The sequence below is a fragment of the Rhagoletis pomonella genome, unplaced genomic scaffold, assembly GCF_013731165.1.
Source record: "Rhagoletis pomonella isolate Grant_MI unplaced genomic scaffold, Rhpom_1.0 Rhpom_scaffold_00002, whole genome shotgun sequence".
Taxonomy (NCBI): domain Eukaryota; kingdom Metazoa; phylum Arthropoda; class Insecta; order Diptera; family Tephritidae; genus Rhagoletis; species Rhagoletis pomonella.
The window spans coordinates 92,142,006-92,162,387 of NW_023458556.1; the positions used below are offsets into that span (position 1 = coordinate 92,142,006).

The following is a 20,382-nucleotide window of genomic DNA, read 5'->3' on the forward strand; positions in this document are numbered from 1 at the left end:
CCGGGTGAACACAAATAAGTATCCAGTCCCACTGAAAGGTTTTCCCTTCTCCCTCGCACAAATGTGGACCAGATGTTTTGTTTGTTAGCTCTCCTCTTTTCGGAGGGGGGAAGCGGGGGTGGATGTTGAATATGTGCGATATGTTACTTGGTAAATATGTTACTAGTGTGCTATGCGATTGAACGATTGTCGTTGATTGTCATATGAAATAAAGAGAATATTTTCATTGATTTTGTTATATTCATTGCAAACAGACGTTTTATATTTCACTGGAATAATTTCAATAATTTCGGCAACTGCCGCAACAGACCCAGTAAGTGGAGGACATTGCGGACTCAAAAGACTGTGTGCGAAAATTCGTGCTAAGAACTTCTGGAAAAACATGAGCCGTGATATATCAAAATTCGTAAAAAGTTGTGAGAAATGTATACTGAAAAACGTTTAACCTAAAAACAGAGAAAATCTGGTTTTAACACCAACGCCTAGTAAATCTTTTGAAGAAGTAATTATTAACACAATAGGCCCTTTGCCAGATACACGATATGGTCACTATAATCTGCGATCTCACAAAATACTTAGTAACTATCGCGATACCAGACAAAAGTGCCAAAACTGTGGCTTCAGCTACTTTTGAAGGCTACATATTAATATATGGCCCAATGAATTCTATTAGGATTGATTTAGGAACTGAATATAAGAATGCAATTTTTCAGAACTTACTAAACTTTTAAATATAAAACACAACTTTTCAACAGCACATCCTCACGAAACCGTGGGAACGATTTAACACAACCAAGGAGTTTCCCTGCAGGCAAAAGCACCGGCACTGGATATATCACATACCTGTCTGAAAGAGAAGATACCGATCACAGTTCCGGTTCAATTATATGAAAACGACCGGCAACTTTAACACGGAGTTGTCATTGGCAGTGACCGATTGCCACCGCATAGAGACTCCGGTGGCAGAACTGTGACGACCTGAGAAAACCTGTCCCCTGGCAAACCCCGTTTACCCATTTCGTGACTTGTTTAAAAGAACCTATCACGAATACCTCCCTGCCCTTCTTAGAATTGATGATTTCTTAAAATTTTTTTACGTTATTTATTCATAGAAATGAAAGAAATTCAGTTATTTTCGAAATATATATACATTTTTTACATTTCGATTTATGTACATATGTACATATATGGGTCCTGTTATTTAATATGCTATTCACTTATAAAAAATTAACGAGCATTAAACACGCAAAAGAATAATATTCAAAAGTGGTCATATGTCGACTACTACTATTTTGTTACATATTTTAAGCAAAAAATAATCAATTTAATAACGAAGTTAACATATTAATATACCCTTAGTCACAAAACTGATATACGATGATTAGTTTTACTATTTGCAATGCTTTTCATATTAAATATTTTTTTGTTAATCCATATTGTATTAAAATATGGCTTAAGGTTTAACAAACACTGTATAAATCCAATTTTTGAACTTTATACGAAATTTATGAGAAATTTGGAGTTTCACCTAAACCACAAACTTTTTAATAAGAATTGGATTTATACGGTGTCTGTTAAAACTTAGCCCATGTTTAATGCAAAATTAACAAAAAAATAAAATTTAGTTTGAAAAACAATGCTAATATTAAAAGACACCATACACTTACTCAGTTTTCTTGTATCCTGTTTAGAAAATCATTGAATCATTAATATAAAGAAAAATGTGTGAAAAATAATACAAAACTTCATTTTAAAACTAAGAATTCATCGAATTTCGTCAATGGACTTTAAAAGAGTTTATACTCATTATTTATTATCATCGCTGGTGGCATTTCTTTTATTCGTAAGCAACTTTTTTAACTGCCGCTTCTTTGATAAATGAATCGCTTTTCGTATTTTTTCTTCAGCACCTTCTGCGCCATATATCGAAATAACGCAATCTGAGAAAAAATAAAAATTAGTAAATTAAATGTCCTATTAATTAGGACATTTTGTTCTGCCAAAGCTTCCATTATAATTGTATTTTGATGATTCGTTCTATCTGGAAAAAATGATCGGAAATAGTTTTAATAAAGATACAATAAATATTTCTTTGAACTTTGGGCAATGTGAGTATTAAGCTGCTTCGAAATATGCATTTACCTGCTAGTTCTTGGAATTTTTGATCAATTTTGTCCTCTAACCTTTTACAATTTTCACATCGTTTTTCACCTATAATAAAATGAAGTTAATACGTAAAACCTGGAAATCTTAAATGTAGTAAATATTTACCTTCGAGTAGAACCTGTTCGTCCTTTGAGTTAAGGTGCTTCAATGCTCGATTTTGCATTTTTGGGATTTCCCTTGAAAAATGTTGATAGAAAAGGTAAGTTAGAGTTTTATATAACTTATATATGTGTGCATGCAATTTGGTTTTCGATTGTTTAATTTAGTTGTGTTTGTTTAAAAGCAGCCATGTAGGATTGGAACTAACAAAATTTTGTTCTGATATGGTAAGCCTATACATTTGCATTTAATTTTGGATGTGGGAAAACTCTCCTCTAAGTCATTAATATTTTCATCGACTAAACATATTCCTAAAAGCTTTAACGAATCTATAGGCTGACTAAAAAAATGCGTTTGATTTAGAAATCGCTTTCCGATTACAAGGTTGTTCTCTTTATCAAAACTTTTGATTGTGAGGGGAATATCCGGTAAGATAAAGCAATAGTTATCAGGGAATTTGGTACTAAAAATATATTCTGAGGTCACAAACTTTTTAACACGATTTTTCTCTTCTACAAATCCTTCCTGTTGTGATGAAATGCGACGGTTTTCGTGTTTAACGTTATTGTAAATTTGCTTGAGTACGCATTGTGGTTTTTTTACGTAGCCTTTTAAAATCTGAAGATAATTTTCGAAGCCATAGGCCGAAAAATTTTGCAAAACACCAAATTGCTTTACACACTCGGTAAGATGTAAAAGACTGTGTACATTATAGCTCACACTATTTTCTTTGAAAACTATTGGAAAGTTTTCCACAAATAGGCTTAGCATATTTTGACAAAGCGATATATTTTCTTCGTAGGATCTTGGACACGATAGAAGTCTGCATGAGCAGTGGAGTAAGAGGAATTCATAGTAGAGTTCATCATGAATGCTTCCTTTTAATGCCAGTATCCCTGTATAAAGCAAAAATTGGCGATATTCCGTTGCTTTCCAATGAACAATGTCTTCAAAACCTCGCGGTCGACGGGAAAATTCTAGTGGAATATACTTTCTAAGGGAGACTAATTTAGTCGAAATGGTACTAAGATTTTCCTTAGGAGCTTTGTACTCCAAACTGGTTTTGTTGTTCAGCAAGCGTATTAGAAATTTCCTTACCACCCCTAAATCAATAAGGTGCATAGTGTCAAGAGCAATTTGGCTTACCATTTTTATATTAAGAGTTTCCAAGGGAGAAGCCTCTGACCTAAACTTTTTGCTGAAGTGATTTTTCAGTCGCCTCTCCGTGAAATCTTCATCTGTAATTAGTTTGTCTGAATTTGTAGTGTACGTCAAAACCTGATCGATTTTCCGTGCTACCTGTGTACACTTGGAACAACCGTGGGAAGATGTGTGTCCAACTGTGCCACATATAAAAGCTGTAGCCGGAGCATCGCAAATCACCGCCCTCAATCTAAGCTTAACTATTTTATTACTAACGCAAATACCAGTCTTCGAAAGATTATCATATTCTTGAACAAAATCCAGCAAATAAACTTCTAAATCTTTTGGTTTTTGTTTTCCAATGTAAATACCTACTGGCAAAATGTTATTGACTTTAAAGTTTAAAATTCTTATCAAAATTGGCCAGAGTTGAACCCTTGAGCTTCTAAACAAAGGTATTCCGTCAACATTTATGTCGAAAACGATTTCTTCGAATTGAGAAACATAATCACCAAAAGACATTAATTGTTTTTCTATGCCAAAATGAGAATAAAACCCAGGAGGTACACTCTTAATAACCAACTTGCTTTTTTTTGGTATGAGGCTTCTAATATCCCTTGGGACATCGAGATTTTGTCTAGCAAGAATTGCAAGTATATCATTGCAACACTCCCTACTTGGCTTGTGTTTCAAAGCCCAATCTTTTAGCTGCTCTTTTAAAGAAATTGGACGCACACTGTTAGCAGGATCATTTCCAGAAACTATATTTGCATTTGATTGCAAATGAGACTCATAATCGCGTGGTTCAGATGCTACCGGGACACTCACTACCTCGCTGGTTGGTTTATATTGAAGTTTAGATAAAAATTCTTTTCTTTTATTGCTTACCAACCTTTTTAAGTTTCGCCGACTTCCCAGCATTTTATTTGATTTATTAATGTCCACAATTTAATAAAAACGCGAATCACTTCACACACGAAAATGCTTTTATTTTTCTTTTCTATAAACGTTTCACATGTAAATCAGCTGTTTCACATCTATGTGCCGAGCAAGAAGTTTTATTACGCCGAACTTATAATTTTCGATGGCCGGCTCATGTTTTCTAGAGTAAAGACGTACGGAAAAGTGTGTATTATTCAGGGACGGTAATTATTATGAGTAAAATAATTTAAATCAGCATTTAATCATTATTTTATGATTTTTATATTTTTCGCTCAACGGAAATGATTATTATTTGATTTTTATTTTTTCGATCACAAATAATGATTATTTTATGATTTTTATTTTTTTCGCTCAGAGATAATAATTATTATTGAGTTTTATTTTTCCGCTTAAAAACAATGATTATTTATGAAATTGAAAAGGCCATACAGACGCAACTTACTGAAATTTTGACGTGAAAATTTTGGAACTTATTCTTCTTATTAGGGTGTCGCTACCTCTAAAAAGGATACAACGGAAATCACGCTGCTATAGCTTTTGAGTTTTCCTGTATGATCATTATTCTTAACTGAAATATTCTTCTTAATCAAATATTAATTATTATTATTATTTTTAATTTATTACTACGAACACAAATACGTGAGTATAGTTATAACGGTTTTACGACGATTAAAACTTGTTAATTTTTTTTGTTAAAATTTAAAAAATAATGTTTATTTTCCGTCTCTGGTATTTTTAATGCCCTCCGCGTGATTATAAAGGCGGCGTTTTAATTATTTCGCCGCCGTAATTCTCCTATCCATTCGGCTTTTTTCGTACAAGCTAGCGAATGCTGAAAGTAAACAAAAGCTGAACTGATACCCACTACATCACCAAGAGTGGTCACCGTAGTGGCACTCTTTTCTCCTGTCAACTTACACTATGTGGCAAATTGTCACCGTTTGTCTGAAGGGTTTTAACGAATATTAGCGCGCTTATTTTGCGAAACATTTTCTGACTGGGACACTTATTTGAAATATTTCAAATTTTTACATAATACAACGCCTAATACTGTATTTGATAACCAATTTACTCCTTTCGAACTAGTTTTCGGCAAAAAAGCAATTTTAACGCACGAATTGTGAAACGAAAAGACACGGTATATCGCATTGGAAACTATGCGAAAGAGGTTAAATACCGTATGCAAAAATCACATGCAATAGCCAAAGAATTAGTTAATGAACATAAAGCCCGTAGTAAAGATTTGTACGATAGACACTCTCGTCCAGTACAAATTTAAGAACATGATCTAGTGCTAATACAAAAAGAGCCCAGAGTCGAACATGAAAGTATATATCAAGGGACACACGTTGTACAAAAAGCAGACGGTGCAAATGTTACGGTTTTCGACAAAACCAAAAATAAATTAAAAACGGTTCACAAAAACCGCATTCAAAAAGTCTCATAACCTACCTTTTAATGAATTTAATTAAAAATGTAAGTAAGTTTCAAGTCACGTCACACAAATATAAATACTAGTATGATGTTCAGAGATTAAGCTGTAAAGTTAATTAAAATATGTACATGTGCATAAACATGCGCAATAAGTCATGAATTATATTGCAAATCTAGTTTGAAATAAATAATAAAAAAAAAAACTTTTTAATATACAACGCTTTTATAAATGGACTAAAAAGTAGAAAATAATATTTCTCAGTCCCATAGAATTTGTTTTGATAACTTTTGATTTTGAAATTTTAGCAAAAGTCATTATAAACAATCTATGAAATTGAAAATGAAAAGCGTGGGGCGCATGTAATACACTTGAATTGATATGAAAAGTAATATATGTATGTATGTATGTGGGTATATGAATAACGACCGCTTAAAATCGATTTCAAAGTTCTACTTTCGCTGTAGAAATTTTAGGTCTACGTTATGTAGTTTGACTATTGTCAATTAAATCGAATGGTTTGTATTGCATGCGCTCCACGTTTTTCATTTTCAATTTCATAGATTGTTTATAATGACTTTTGCTAAAATTTCAAAATCAAAAGTTATCAAAACAAATTCTATGGGACTGAGAAATATTATTTTCTACTTTTTAGTCCATTTATAAAAGCGTTGTATATTAAAAAGTTTTTTTATATTATTTATTTTCTACTTTTTAGTCCTGTCTGAATAAAATTTTGTAATAGATATTAAAATAATTCAACGATATTAATAGAAAGGTGCACACACATGCATTTACATATGTATGTACATACAAACGAGCACCAATTAATTTTATTTAAAGAAATGGCGTGTCGTCTATTTCCGCTGTAGCAAACGTAGTACATAGGGCGACATCTAGATGTCATCTACTTCGCCCTATTCACTACAGCTGTCGCCCTATGCACTATGCTTTTTTATAGGAACTTTTCAAAGCTTTGCTTTGGTGTCGGACACACAACATTGAAAGTTTCTGGATCCACAACATTGAAAGTTTCTGGACGCACAATATTGCAAGTTGATAAAAGCGTTGTAATAAAATAGTTCCTTATTTTTGTGAACAAGTAATTTCCAAAAGTAAAATATATTTGAAGATATACCATTAAATCAAATTTTGGCTTAATAAACCTTATATAAGTATATATTTTATATTTAATTGGAGAACATATAAAGAAAATTGCCAATCACCTCTACTAATTCAATTAAACTCAAACAAGCAAATATAGGGCGGTATTATCACTTGCGAAGCGAATGAATTTGACGAAGCTAACGGTTTAGTGAAGCGAATGGATTAGCGAACGCAACTTAAATATGCATTAAGAGTGTTCGCTAGAGCTGGAAAACTATCGATGGTCATGGCCATCCTTGGCATACCTTTCCAAAAGCGAAATAAAATCCATTGACATTATTGCTCTTTCAAACATTAAATTTGCTTAGGTTCGCGGCGGCCCGCGTCCGCGTGCGACCGACGCGCCACCCCCACGCACTATGGGCCATATGACGAGTTTAGCCGGAAAAAAATCAAAATGAAATTTTGATGTTCTGATAATTCCAACTTGTTAAGATATATGTTATCCTTGGGTGTTTGAAAGCCCACTTTGTTATTTTTTTGTGTAGGCCAAATTTGAAGTTTTGTAACTTTGTTTTTTGAAAAGTACAAAAATCAAATAGACATGCTTAAAAAGTGGTATTTTGTTCATCACAGTGGTGCACCAAGACGCTGGAAAAATGCTTTTGGCATAGAAAACGATGCTATTTTTTATGAAATAAAAACCATTAATATATGATGAGGGACGTAGCTAGAGTAATGTGTCAAAATTAGGCGTTTTTCCGTCAACAATTATCAACAAAGTCGAACTTTTTTGGACAATCTAAACACTGTATGGTCATGTATTTTTCTTAAAATTTTTTTGTGAAGCTCTTCATGATATATTCTTTTAGATACTATTTAAGCCAGACCTTGCACGACCTTGCAACAATGTTAAACTCCACAATAATGAAATACGAAAAAATTGGCATACCTACCCAAAAGGGATCAAATGTACCATATACCCCCATTATTTTTCCTTCCCCAACAATATTTTCCTGGGAGCATATCCCTATATCCTCTCCTTTGGAAGGACCCATACAAAAATTACATTTTTTTTATATAGCTGGCCAATCTCAAATTTCTGTTTAATGTAGGTAAGGGCGCAAATTTTTTGGCGCTGACACACTAACTCCAGCGCCCCTGTTGGAATCAGCACAGCGTGTTGGCGCAATTGCGCCACTTCAGGCTAAAGCTCATTTCCTTTATTGCTGCACGCTGCACCAAAGTGAATTAATACAAGGTGATATCGGTTGAGAAAAAATTCAAGTATACCCAAGTTCAAAACCCAAAAATACAACAAACCCATCATTTTCACATTCAGAAGGACCGCAACGAATTCTAACAACACCACCTTGTATAAATTCGCCTTGTGCTGCACATTTTACAAGAGACACTTCTATTTCGGGTGTTCTTTGCGACACCCGGTGTTGCCAGTGTTCCGGTGTTGAACTTAGGTGAATTAATACAAGGTGGTATCGGTTGGGCAAAAACAACTCAAGTATACCCAAGTTCAAAACCCAAAAATACAACAAACACATAATTTTCACATTCGGAAGGACCGCGGCTAATTTTAGCAACACCACATTTTAAAAATTCGCCTTGTGCTGCACATTTTACAGGTTCCACTTCGCTTTTGTGTGTTCTTTGCTGGTACTTTGGGCCGCCTGGTGTTGTCAGTGTTCCGGTGTTGCTGGCGCCATTGCGTCACTGAGTTGTGAAACTCTCGGTATCAGCGCAATGGCGCGGCGCCGCACTGTGTTACCCACGGCCAATGTAGCGAAACTCATTAGTTTTGATATCTTCTAGGTAAACAATGTTTTCCAACCGGACTCATAGTTTAGGAGCTAACCATTGATACATATATCGAAAATTTTGCATAATAAAAAAAAATAATATAATAAATACTTTCGGTAAAAATATCAACATTAAAGAACTTTTTAACTTCCGGATACTTGGACGCCAAAGCATGATAAATATTCTACAAATACAATAAGACCCTGCTCATCTAAATTGGATAACAAATATAGAAGTGATGAGCACTTAAGTAGAGATACATACAAACAGTTTCTATAAAACTGTATGATTTGCATATTATGAATTACACATTACAGATGGCTTACAGATTAGACGTCCAAATATATATTATCAGGCAAACTGCCGACAAGGACTCTGTAGGACTTCGCAAAAAATGTATTCAATCTCGTTTCAAAAGTGAAATGGGCTTAATAATTGATGGCGTAAAGCCTGGATATGGCACAACTAATAATGGCAACACTGCAAGAAGATTTTTTTATATAATCTTGAGTTGCTTATCATCAGGATTTGAGATTAGTATTGACGCTTTTCAAAAATTCCTCCAAGAAACCAGACGAAGGCATACGAGTGGTATCCTATGCCAGTCAGTGTTCATAAGATATTATCCCATGCTACTGAGGTTATAAAAAATTGCATCGTGCCAATAGGGCAGCTATCTGAAGAAGCTCAGGAAGCGCGCAATAAGGACGGCAGGCGATTCAGAGTGGCGCATACCCGAAAATCTTCTAGAGTCAACACGAATACGGATTTGCTTAACATGCTTTTGATAACGTCTGATCCGTTAATCAATACATACTGCCAAAAGCCATTAAAAAACTTTCGATCTCTGCCGCCCGAAGTCATCAGCTTCTTAAAGGAACCGCATGTAGATTTCGAAAGTCACCAGGATGCGGACAAAACTTCCGCGACTGATGAAACAGATCAAAGTTCAGACTTCGACAGTGACATTTCGCAGACATAACTAAAAAATGTAAAAAAAAAAAAAAATATGTAGTTATTAGTTATATATTCATTAAAAAATAATTGAATATATTAAACAATTTTACATTCAAACTTTAAATAGTATCTTTTTGCAGTATAAAGCTATAAAATTAATTTAAAAGCTTTTGTCATACTAAATTAGGTTAAGATATCTCTAAAATAGCTACCAGTTAAATTATTTATACTAGTATCACCCAGTTGTCGAAATACGACATCTTTTTTCAAACACTTTTGAATTTTGCCACGCCCATTTTCCAAAATCTACCACTCTTACAATACATTGTTACAATACATTGTTTGGAAACTGTTATACTGCGGTATTCAAACTGTTTGTATATGCAGAGTTGCGACACATTGCAACCATGTACATTGCATATTTTAAATACCCAATATAGCAATGAACAATTTTTCTGATTTTTCCATTTTTAAAACACCAATGGTAACCAATAACAAACGAAGCATAAACTTTGTTTCTGATGCGCTGATTGCGCTAGCGATGCGTTTCCATAAATTTTCGGATGCGTTTTGGAACATTATACTTTATACGTATGCAAAGCAATTGAGGTTTTGGAAGTCAGCCTATGGTATTGACAACATATGTAGCTGTGGTAAATTTCAGGACGTAAGCTTAAGCGGTTCCAGAGATTAGCGATATGAAAATTTCAGTTTGTATGGGAAGCGCCACGCCCCCTTCTCCAATACCTATCATTTTTCGCCGAGAGTAGGGTAATTGGAATCTATGCATCCGTGCCAAGTTTCAGTTCCCCAGCATAATTGGGATTAGAGATATATCGCTTTTCACATTTTAATATGTATGTCAGATGCCACGCCCCCTACGTACCGGGATTAACATTTCTGGATTAGAGGAAGCTACATCCTTTAAATCGGTATATGTCTCATTGAAATCGAGCGAACAATGCCCTCAAAAAAGGGGTTCAAAATTTTATTGTGGCGTATTTATATATAGATATCTTCAATATACCGTTTTTGCTACAAACCCTCCTAAAAGGACATCTGGAGCCATCCAATCGATCCCCGATCAAGGTGAATTTCCTTATGACCTCTTTTTACGACAAATCCAAGCATCAGAACCAATAAAATATTTTTGTCCGGCTAATTTGTATGGGGGGGGCCCACTGTGCCACGTCACGCTACGCCGGAAATCAGAAGTAATATATCAAGGATGACAGGTAATAACTCCCAGATGGTTTCTAAAATTACCGATTAGTTTTTGTGCAAATTGCAGATAGAGGGTATTAATGAATTTAAGCCCTCGATATTTCACATTTGTATATTTATAAGTTATTGGAAGATTTCTGCTGTGTTTTGGCAACAACTTGTCTGCAATAAAAAAGCATATAATTTGTGTTCAGTGTTTGAAAACCAATCAATTAACTTACATGATCTCGTTTCCGATATTAAATAATCAATAATTGTTTATACCCGCATTTTGCCACATTGGCTTGTTGAATGTGCCATCTAATAAATAGTGTCGTCGTTCTCCTTGGCTGCTTTTAAATGATGTCGCCACAAATTGTTGGTGGAGACATGAATAAAGTGTGAGAAAATTCCTTTTCTATAATTGTTTCCTTTCAGAAAGGTTGGTTTCTTTTCCGCCTTAGACATTCCAAGTTCATTCAAAATAGTCTAATTTAAAATACAGAATTCTTTCAGTGTTCCTCCGGGGTTTTTGGACATGGACTGTTTCTTCAATTTAATAGTGTTCGCTTTATTTTTGTGGAAACGAAACATGTTTTCCAAGTTCTGGATCATTTCTACACTCTTTCTTCAAATATTTCTCGTATTCCAGCTGCGTTTTGCGTTTAGTTTTTGTATCGTGTTCTTACTATTTTCGTAATTTTAAATTTTTTATTAATATCAATTGGTGGTAGTTCATGATTGTGTGTGGATTAATAGCACCACACTGAGGATTTGGCAATAACCTTTTTCATCTATTAAAAAACAACACTTACGGGGCAATGTTTATTGTAAGATCAACATTTTTTTCTATGAATCAACATACTTTAAGCATTGTTGATGCTATTTCCATTTGAATGAGGAAATAGCGTCAATGACTTTATTTCCAAATTTTTGTTGACTTTATTTCGCTTTTGAAAAGGTAATAATTTTAATTGACTTTATTTCGCACCAGGGTGGGAAATAAAGTCAATTGACCTTATTCCCGTGGATCTTGTTACCTGTCACCATTGAAATATGCTGCTTGAAGGAAGTATCTATATGTACATACATACATTGGCGATTAAACATGAGTGCATGCTGATTTTTGTTAAATATTTGTCGTTTTTTAAGTTAATTTTTTTTATAAAAAGATGGTTCATTTCGTAACCAGAACTTAGAAAAATTCAACACATTTTCATCTGAATTTTGAACTTTTTAGTCTGAATATTTTAAAAAATTCTGGGTATGTAATTCTAATAAAATGGTTCAAGTTTTAAGCGGGTAAATATCGCTTTGATTTTTAATGATTTTTCTCTGGCGGCTTTTGCGTTTTTTTATATGAAAGGTGCAATTTATAATAACTGGCGGTGATTTTTTTAATTTTGTTTGCAAAAGGTCTTTCGCATTAAATTCTACAAGAAATTTACTTTTATATAGTAGAATGTGCAAAACCTCGTCAGCAAAGCCAATTCGTTAAAAATCAAGGCGATTTTTTTAGCGGCTTTTTATAAAAATTCAGATAAAAAAGTTCAAAATTAAGAAACAAATTTGTCGAATTTTTCAAAGTTTTGTATAAAGTTATGATTTTACCGGATATGTGAATCTAGTTCTTTCGAGCTTAAAAAATATTTCAGGCTACATTTTGTTTCGTGTAGTAGATGAGATATTAAAACATCGGTAAAACATGCGGGAACATCGATGTTTTTAAGAGCGATGTTGCATCCCTAGTCCCAACCCGAGATAATCCAGCCGACATCGTTTCACGAGAATGGACTGTTTCTCAACTTCGTACTTCAAACTGGTTTGTAGGTCCGGAATTTCTCTCTCGAGCGGAAAGCGACTGGCCAACCTGTTCTATGGGCGAAGTCGACAAAGCCGATGTTGACAAAGAAAAGAGGAAATCAACATTTCAGCACACTGTCAAGGAAAACTACGTCCAAAATGTTATTGACAAATGTAGCAGTTATAAAAGAATACAACGAATTGTTGCATACATGTTTAGATTTGTTTAGAAAGTAAACAAGAGACGTAATAAGTGCTTAGAGGCCATATCAGTAACTCCATGCTCAACACTGCCTTGTTTGAATAGTTCAGCACACTTTTTTTCGCTGAAGAGATACTAATTTAAAAAAATCTGTATACGCAAAAGTCGGTGGCCGCCTGAAGAATTCACAGATTTCAGAGGGTCAAAAACATCCAATGCTGCTCCGAGCCAAACTCAAAACTATGTTCGCTATTTACACCAGAGAAACTACCATGCCGGTGCTAAAACGCTTGCAGCGCTTATTCGACGTAATTTCTGTCGAATCTTTGTCGACAAGTGGTCAACTCATGCGTGCATTGTGTCCGATATCGCCCAAAATTGCTTCAACCAGCAATGGGTAATTCACCGAAGGAGCGACTCATTGAGTGCCGCCCATTTACCAATGTAGCTGTCGACTTCCTTGTTCCGGTAAATACCTATCTACGTATACATACGTGGCAAAATACCATATAAAACGTACGTAGCGGTGTTCGTGTGCTTATCATCAAAAGCCGTGAACATAGAAGGGGTATCCGATCTTACAGCGGGCGTCTTCATTACCGCTTTAAAGCGTGTAATTAGTCGACGAGGTTTACCAAGTAACATATTTTGCGATGATGCTACAAATTTTGTTAGAGCCAACACTAAATTGTAAGAGCTAAGGAATTTTATGTTTGATTCGCAAAACCAAAAAACTATAATAAGTTTTTGTTCTCATGAATTTATTAATTTTTGTTTTATATACCCCCGAGCACCGCACTTCGGCGGTCTTTGAGGGCTGCAGTGAAGCCAACTAAAGAGTATCTTTACCGTATCTTAATGAACACGCTACTCTCCTACGAAGAGTTGAATACAGCGCTTATTGAGATTGAAGAGATTCTTAGCTCGCGGCCCATCGCAGCGATTAGATCCAAACGAGTTTAAGGCTTTAAGCCCAAGCCATCTTCTTATTGGATGTTCATTAAAATCACTCCCAGAAAATCCCTCCAGTGGATGAGAAATCAACCAACTCGGAACAGTGGCGTCGCATTGCAGTCATAAAAGAGCGCTTCTGGCATCGTTGGTCACTCGACTATATTAACGTGTCAAATGGACAAACCCTAGTCCTAACCTGAAAGTGAAGGATTTGCTGATTGTACATGAGGACAATGCACCTCCTCAACGATGGGCGATGGGCCGAGTGACTGAGTGTTTCCCTGGAAAGGATGGACTAATAAGAGTTGTCAACATTCGAACCCCATAGGGACTTATCCGATTTCCGTAACACAAACTGGCCTTACTTCCTGTCTCTTGAAAGAGGCTTTCAAGGTGGCCGGGATGTTAGGTACAAGGGAATTTTTGTTGCATGATAGGCAATACTTCTCTGTTGAGCTATCCAATTTTTCTTACAACACTAATTCTTAAGAGAACGCAACCTATTGTAACTATGTAAAATGAAATAAAGGAGAGCATTGTAAGCAATCGAAGTGAACAGTTCGGTTTCACATTTATTTTTTTACCTCGAACTCGAACGCCCACAACTACAATCGTTCAGAGGATTTTACACTACATCATAAAATGGCTTGTGATTTAACACCTTTGGTTGTAACGAGCAAGGGTTCTTGGATGAAAATAAGCTTGTCTGCCGAGAGGCAGAAGTGAAACGGCTGATGTGGCATCGGAATGGTGCAAGTTTATTTATAAGCAGTGACTGATCACGTATCCCTCTCAGACTCTGGCGCGGTATCGAATACATCTGTTGGGTATAATTCCTCCGCTTCCTCTGATCCGCTCGGGGCGTTGCCAGGGTTAGATGCGTCGACATCAGCTGGTCCGCTGGATTTTTAATGTGATGCAGACCTGTTAACTTTGAATTACGATTACTCAGCAAAACCATTATATAGGTACGTAATAATTAAGTCAATTAGTGTTTATAACAGAGGAATTAGTAATCAATTATAATTAGAAATAATCAAAAAACAATCATGATTATTTTTCATTAAAAAAATACGGAATAATAATCAAAAATAATTAAAATAAATAACTGATTTAATTTGGTGATTACTTTTGATTATTTTTGATTACTTTAATTATATTAAATTATTTGTTCGATTTCATTGTAAACAAACATACTTGTTTGTTTTCTGATTGTATGATATGCTTAAAGTAGCGAAATATGGGATGTTCACAGTTCGCGTAGACATCTACATTTTGAGACATTTTCTAAACGTAAAATCTGTGGTGTTGTTGTTTCCCATACAAAATTGGAAAGCGATGCCGCACAGTGATATTTGGTCCTCCATTCATGCACATAAATCCAAAAATAAAGTATCGATTTTGGGGTTTTATTTTCTTGGGTCCCTACCTTTTGAACCTGTTTGTATGATCAGTGTGAAAGTGTTAGTTGACGCAGAGCTCTGAAAAGTTAAAATGTAATGCTAAAGTTTAAAAGAATGCCAAAAGCCATTCGATTTTAATTTTGTCAAATGGGGCTTTCTTCTACAGGGCAGTTCTATATAAGGTTTAATTTAAAAATTGTTTAATATGTTCAACTGATTAATTTTTAATGAAGTATTTAAGTGAATTGTTTAATTAAAACAGTTTAAAGAAAATGTCATGAGTGGTTTTCACTAACAAAAAAAAGTATGTTTATTTCAAAACTATAATACTCAATATTGAATCCGATCTTTTGTTTAAGACGCGATTTTGTACCACAAAATATTGAAAGTTTTTCTGAATATGATTTTTTTAAATAAATTTTTTTCAATCAATTTCATGTAAGATACATGCAAATATGATTATATTATAATTAAATAGCATTTAAGTTTAATAATTTTAAATAGAAACTTAAAAAACCAAACTAACTCAATTTTACGTGAATTTATTAAATCTTTTTCAAACTCCACACATTTATATTAATTTCAGGCGCCATATTGGATCAGCCATTTTGGTTTTAGCTATTTTGATTTCATATTCGAATTAAGCGACCCCAAAAACTTTTAATTAAAATAAACTTAAGCTATTCTTATTATTATTTTTAACAATAATTATGTTTAAAATTTTAAGTGCCACATTGGATCGGCCATTATTTTTTGCCTTCAGATTCGAATTAAGCGACTTCAAAAACCTCAAATTCATGTAAATAGACTAATTTTTTAAATAATGGGCACAAAATGGGTTTCAAATATCATTGTGCGCCGTCTACCTTTTTTTCAGACTCAAAGGTATGTTTTTGGTATATGAGAAAATCCCACGAGTTTAACATGGTGGTTCATCTATCTTATAATTATAAATAATCAAAATTGATCAAAAATAATTAAATTTATTGTAAAACTAATCGCATTCGTGTTTTTGATTTTTTTCTTCCAATTGGCTGAAAATACGATTATTTTTTTTATTATTTTTAATGGTAATCGGTGATTATTAATTTAAAAGCGGAAATAATGGTAATTAATCATTTAGCAGATGAAAAAAAAATTTAATTAAACCGGTAATCGATACAATTTATAATCATTATTACAATCAATATCGAAAGCAGGGCCAGGATACTTCTCTATGATTTTATACACCCTATCAAGGTGTATCCTGTCCAGCACTGCCAGCGTAGTAACCGCCTAGCGATTTTGACCGTGCTAGCTGACGCCAATTGGGAATGCCAAGTGAAGCAAAGTTCTTCTCCACCTGGTCTTTCCAACGCAGAGGAGGCCTTCCTCTTCCTCTGTTACCAATATCGTGGCCCGCGTTAAATATTTTCAGAGCAGGAGCTTTTCTGTCCATTCGAACGACATGGCCAAGCCAGCGGAGACGCTGAATTTTAATTCGCTGCACTATGTCTATATCGTTATAAAGTTCATACAGCTCATCGTTAAATCGTTTGCGATATTCGCCATCACCCATGCGTAAAGGTCCGTAAATCTTGCGCAGAATCTTTCTCTCGAAAACTCCAAGAGCCGCCTCATCAGATGCTTTCATTGTCCATGCCTCCGCGCCATACACCAGCCCAGGCATGATGAGTGCCTTATAGAGTGTGATATTTGTACGACGCGAGAGGACTTTACTACTCAATTGCCTACTCAGCCCAAAGTAGCACTTGTTGGCATGAGTGATTCTCCGTTGGATTTCAGGGCTGACATTATTATTGGTGTTAATGCTGGTTCCCAAATAAACGAAGTCGTCTACTTTTTGAAACTTATAACTGGCAACAGTGACGTGGGTGCCAATACGCGTATGCTCTGACTGTTTGTGTGATGACAGAAGATACTTAGTTTTGTCCTCGTTCACCACCAGACCCATTCGCTTTGCTTCTCTATCCAATCCCGAGTAGGCAGAACAGATGTAGCCCTTGTTTTTACCGATAATATCGATGTCGTCGGCATACACCAGCAATTATGATCCTTGACTACCTGAATGTTCTAGAATCGTCGTCCTCTCGAGGCAGGATCCCACAACTTAGCGGTCCTCTATGGCTGCCAGCATCCCATTGACCTATTCTACTGGGTATGTTGCTTCCCCGTCAGCTTCTCCGTGGGGATATGTCGAGCTCCTCAATTATTTTCAGCGCAGTCCTAAAATATGGAAACATGACCTTAAAGCTTTTAACCAGCAGAGCGCTCCTTCACCTCTGTTGGTTCCGAAGATCTACCTGACGGTGCTAATAACTTAAAACTAAACGATATTAACGATACACTCCGTCGATCCAGTGGCCGAATAATTAAATGAATAGCCGTGTCCAGTGGCAGCATTTACCTTTGTGTGGGGATCTGTGATTGTTTTAAAATTTGTCATTACGTAGTTTTTGGTCACATACTTAGATAGAACTTTTCGATGACCGGAGGAAGAGAAGGGTTTTAAGCGTCACCGTGTCGATTGTATTGTTTGCAAAAAGGGCGCTTTCCGACTGTGTTTCAGCGGCACCTCCCGGAGTAACGGTGCACTACGCAAAGCTCTCTGCTTTCTACGGCAGCTAACAATACAATGGGCACGATGCCGCGTAAAATTCCTTCTCGCCTCATAAGTAAGTAAGTTCTTCAACTCTTGCAAATATTTTTTATCGTTTAGTATATATATATATATATGTAATTATTATATATATGTAAAATTTTCTTATGCAAGTATTCCCAATTAATATCTCCTTCTCTTTTAGCATATAGATCTACAAAACTGCTTCCTTTGCGGATATTTAAAAATTAATGGGCTAACATTTGAGTTTCCAACCCTAACGACTTTTTTCGATGGAGAAATTATTTCGAAAAAAATATCCCTTTTTAACAAGAAAATGGGAAGCGGATGAGGACGTAGACAAAGGTCATTGGGTAGGTATGAAGCACTAGTTAATACTATATACTTTTCTTGAGGAGTGTACTTATTTTAATTACGCACACCTTACCACTTAAGCTTTTGCATATATTTACAAATTATACTGCGCCTAGTTTTTTGAAATTTAGCATGCATATTTTACAGATATTAGGGCAATATAGAGTGACACACACATATATATATATATATATATATATATGAATTCCTTAAAAAAAAAGTTAATAACAATAACTCTTGTAAAAATTCGAATTTTGCAAAATTGTTCAAATTATATTTTTTAATGGTTGTAAACCAAATAAAGTGATTTGTTCGAAAAAGTCTTGGCTATCCAATTTTACGTTGTATACATTTTTTTATATCAAATAAAGCTTCTTGAGAAAATATGGTTGATAATTTTTTTTTGCGATACTTGTATTTGTATTGTTTATAAAACGGCTTATATGAGTGAAAATCTCTCAAGTGGACCACCCAAAATTGGATAGCCAAGATTTTTTCGAACAAATCACTTTATTTGGTTTACAACCATAAAAAAGTATAATTTGAACAATTTTGCAAAATTCGAATTTTTACAAGTTATTGTTATTAACTTTTTTTGATGAATTCAGTGATTATTTAGTATCTACTGATTCATAGTATGTATCCTGCTAATTTTTTCCACGAAAGTTATAGGTATGTGGACCGGCCCTATTCCTTGTTTACGCAAATTTTCCCATATCTACATATACATATTCAACATATGTACATATGTCCTTGAACAACAATCCACCAATACGCTTTTTCACCAAGGATTATATTTCGTTCAAGTAGCAAACTATTTTGGGGGTGTTAGAAAGTTCTTAGTTGATTTTTGTTTCTGCGGCACTAACGATTATACTTACTATCTATCCCCTTTATTTATTTTTCTCTGTAAAGATCAAATACATGCATAAATACATACATACGTACATATATAAATATGCATGTTATGTATGCACATTAGACCGGTTCAAAAAAAAAAAATTCTTCTTTTCATGATATTAGTAGAGAAATGAGTTGCTCTACATGTCCAAAAACATTCTTTTCAATTTGAAAATTGAAATTCATGATTTTGTCAATTTTGAGTTGCAGATTCTATTTATTATTAATCACGATGCTTGGTAAGATAAAAATATCAACATATTTGAGTTCCAGGGTAAAAACTACCCCTATAAACCTTGTGATTTTTTCGAAATAGCCCGAAATAACTTCCAATTATACACATTTTGAGTTCTAAGACGATAATCAAAAAATTTTGACATTCAAATACGATTCGCTAATCCGATATTAAACATATTGCGGGTAGCCTTTGGAAAAATGTCTTTGGACATGTAGAGCAACTCATTTCTCTACTAATATCATGAAAAGGAGAAAACATTTTTTTTTTTAGCCGGTCTGCTACATGTGTGTATGTGCTGCTTTTTAGAAAAATCGGTAATAACTCGAACTTAAGAAAATATAACGAAATTCCGTTGAGGGCATTGAAAATTGCGGAAAAAATAGAATAGGATGGTACATAGTATTGAGAATATTGGAAATTTTTTTGGGATAGTTGGACAATTTGGAAATTGAAATTCATGATTTTTTCAATTTTGAGTTGCAGATTCTATTTATTATTAATCACGATTGCTTGGTAAGATAAAAATATCAACATATTTGAGTTCCTGGGTAAAAGCTACCCCTATAAACCTGGTGATTTTTTCGAAATAGTCCGAAATAGCTTCCAATTATACACATTTTAAGTTCTAAGACGACAATCAAAAAATTTTTACATTCAAATACGATTCGCTAATCCGATATTAAAGATATTGGGGGTAGCCTTTGGAAAAATGTCTTTGGACATGTAGAGCAACTCATTTTTCTACTAATATCATGGAAAAAAGAAAACATTTTTTTTTTGAATCGGTCTAATGTACATATGTATTTATTTAATTTTTTTGCGCTGCGAGTCCGCGCGGCACGCGGCATGAAGCAAAAGCACCCGTGGCAGGAGCGAAAAAAATTAATGACTCGCTACTCCGTTCAAGTTTCCGCGTTTTTTTTCTTCTTTTAAATAATGTATTATAGAATAAGAATTGATATTCAATGTAAACGATAAAAAAATCTGATCGAGAAGTAATAAATATTTCCATTTGTTTATCTTTTTTTTTAAATTATAAATTTT

The 20,382-nt window shown here is 34.4% G+C and overlaps 1 protein-coding gene across 3 annotated transcripts; it reads right to left on the bottom strand.

Moving 5' to 3' along the window:
* Nucleotides 1-1,205: 1,205 nt before the first annotated feature.
* On the bottom strand, nt 1,206-4,556 carry LOC118734182. 3 transcript variants are annotated; one of them, XM_036463903.1, is made up of 4 exons: nt 4,297-4,556; nt 2,272-2,342; nt 2,143-2,211; nt 1,206-2,041 (listed from the first exon to the last, which is right to left on the bottom strand). In XM_036463903.1, the coding sequence occupies exons 2-4, from the start codon at nt 2,327-2,329 to the stop codon at nt 1,857-1,859; spliced, it is 312 nt and encodes a 103-aa protein (XP_036319796.1). In that variant the 5' UTR covers nt 2,330-2,342; nt 4,297-4,556; the 3' UTR covers nt 1,206-1,856. The 3 variants fall into 3 exon arrangements, with proteins under 3 accessions (XP_036319796.1, XP_036319795.1, XP_036319797.1); XM_036463902.1 differs by having other exon boundaries at nt 4,301-4,548; XM_036463904.1 differs by having other exon boundaries at nt 1,206-2,037; nt 4,301-4,546.
* Nucleotides 4,557-20,382: the final 15,826 nt, after the last annotated feature.

What these genes read in the sequence shown, in the direction of transcription:
- LOC118734182 (XM_036463902.1), bottom strand. Translation starts at nt 4,329, where the DNA reads ATGCTGGGAAGTCGGCGAAACTTAAAAAG. An exon ending in AGTCGGCGAAACTTAAAAAG is followed by an intron (nt 2,343 to 4,300) that starts GTTGGTAAGCAA and finishes ACATTTTTCAAG; the next exon opens with GGAAATCCCAAAAATGCAAA. An exon ending in AAAATTCCAAGAACTAGCAG is followed by an intron (nt 2,042 to 2,142) that starts GTAAATGCATAT and finishes CATTTTTTCCAG; the next exon opens with ATAGAACGAATCATCAAAAT.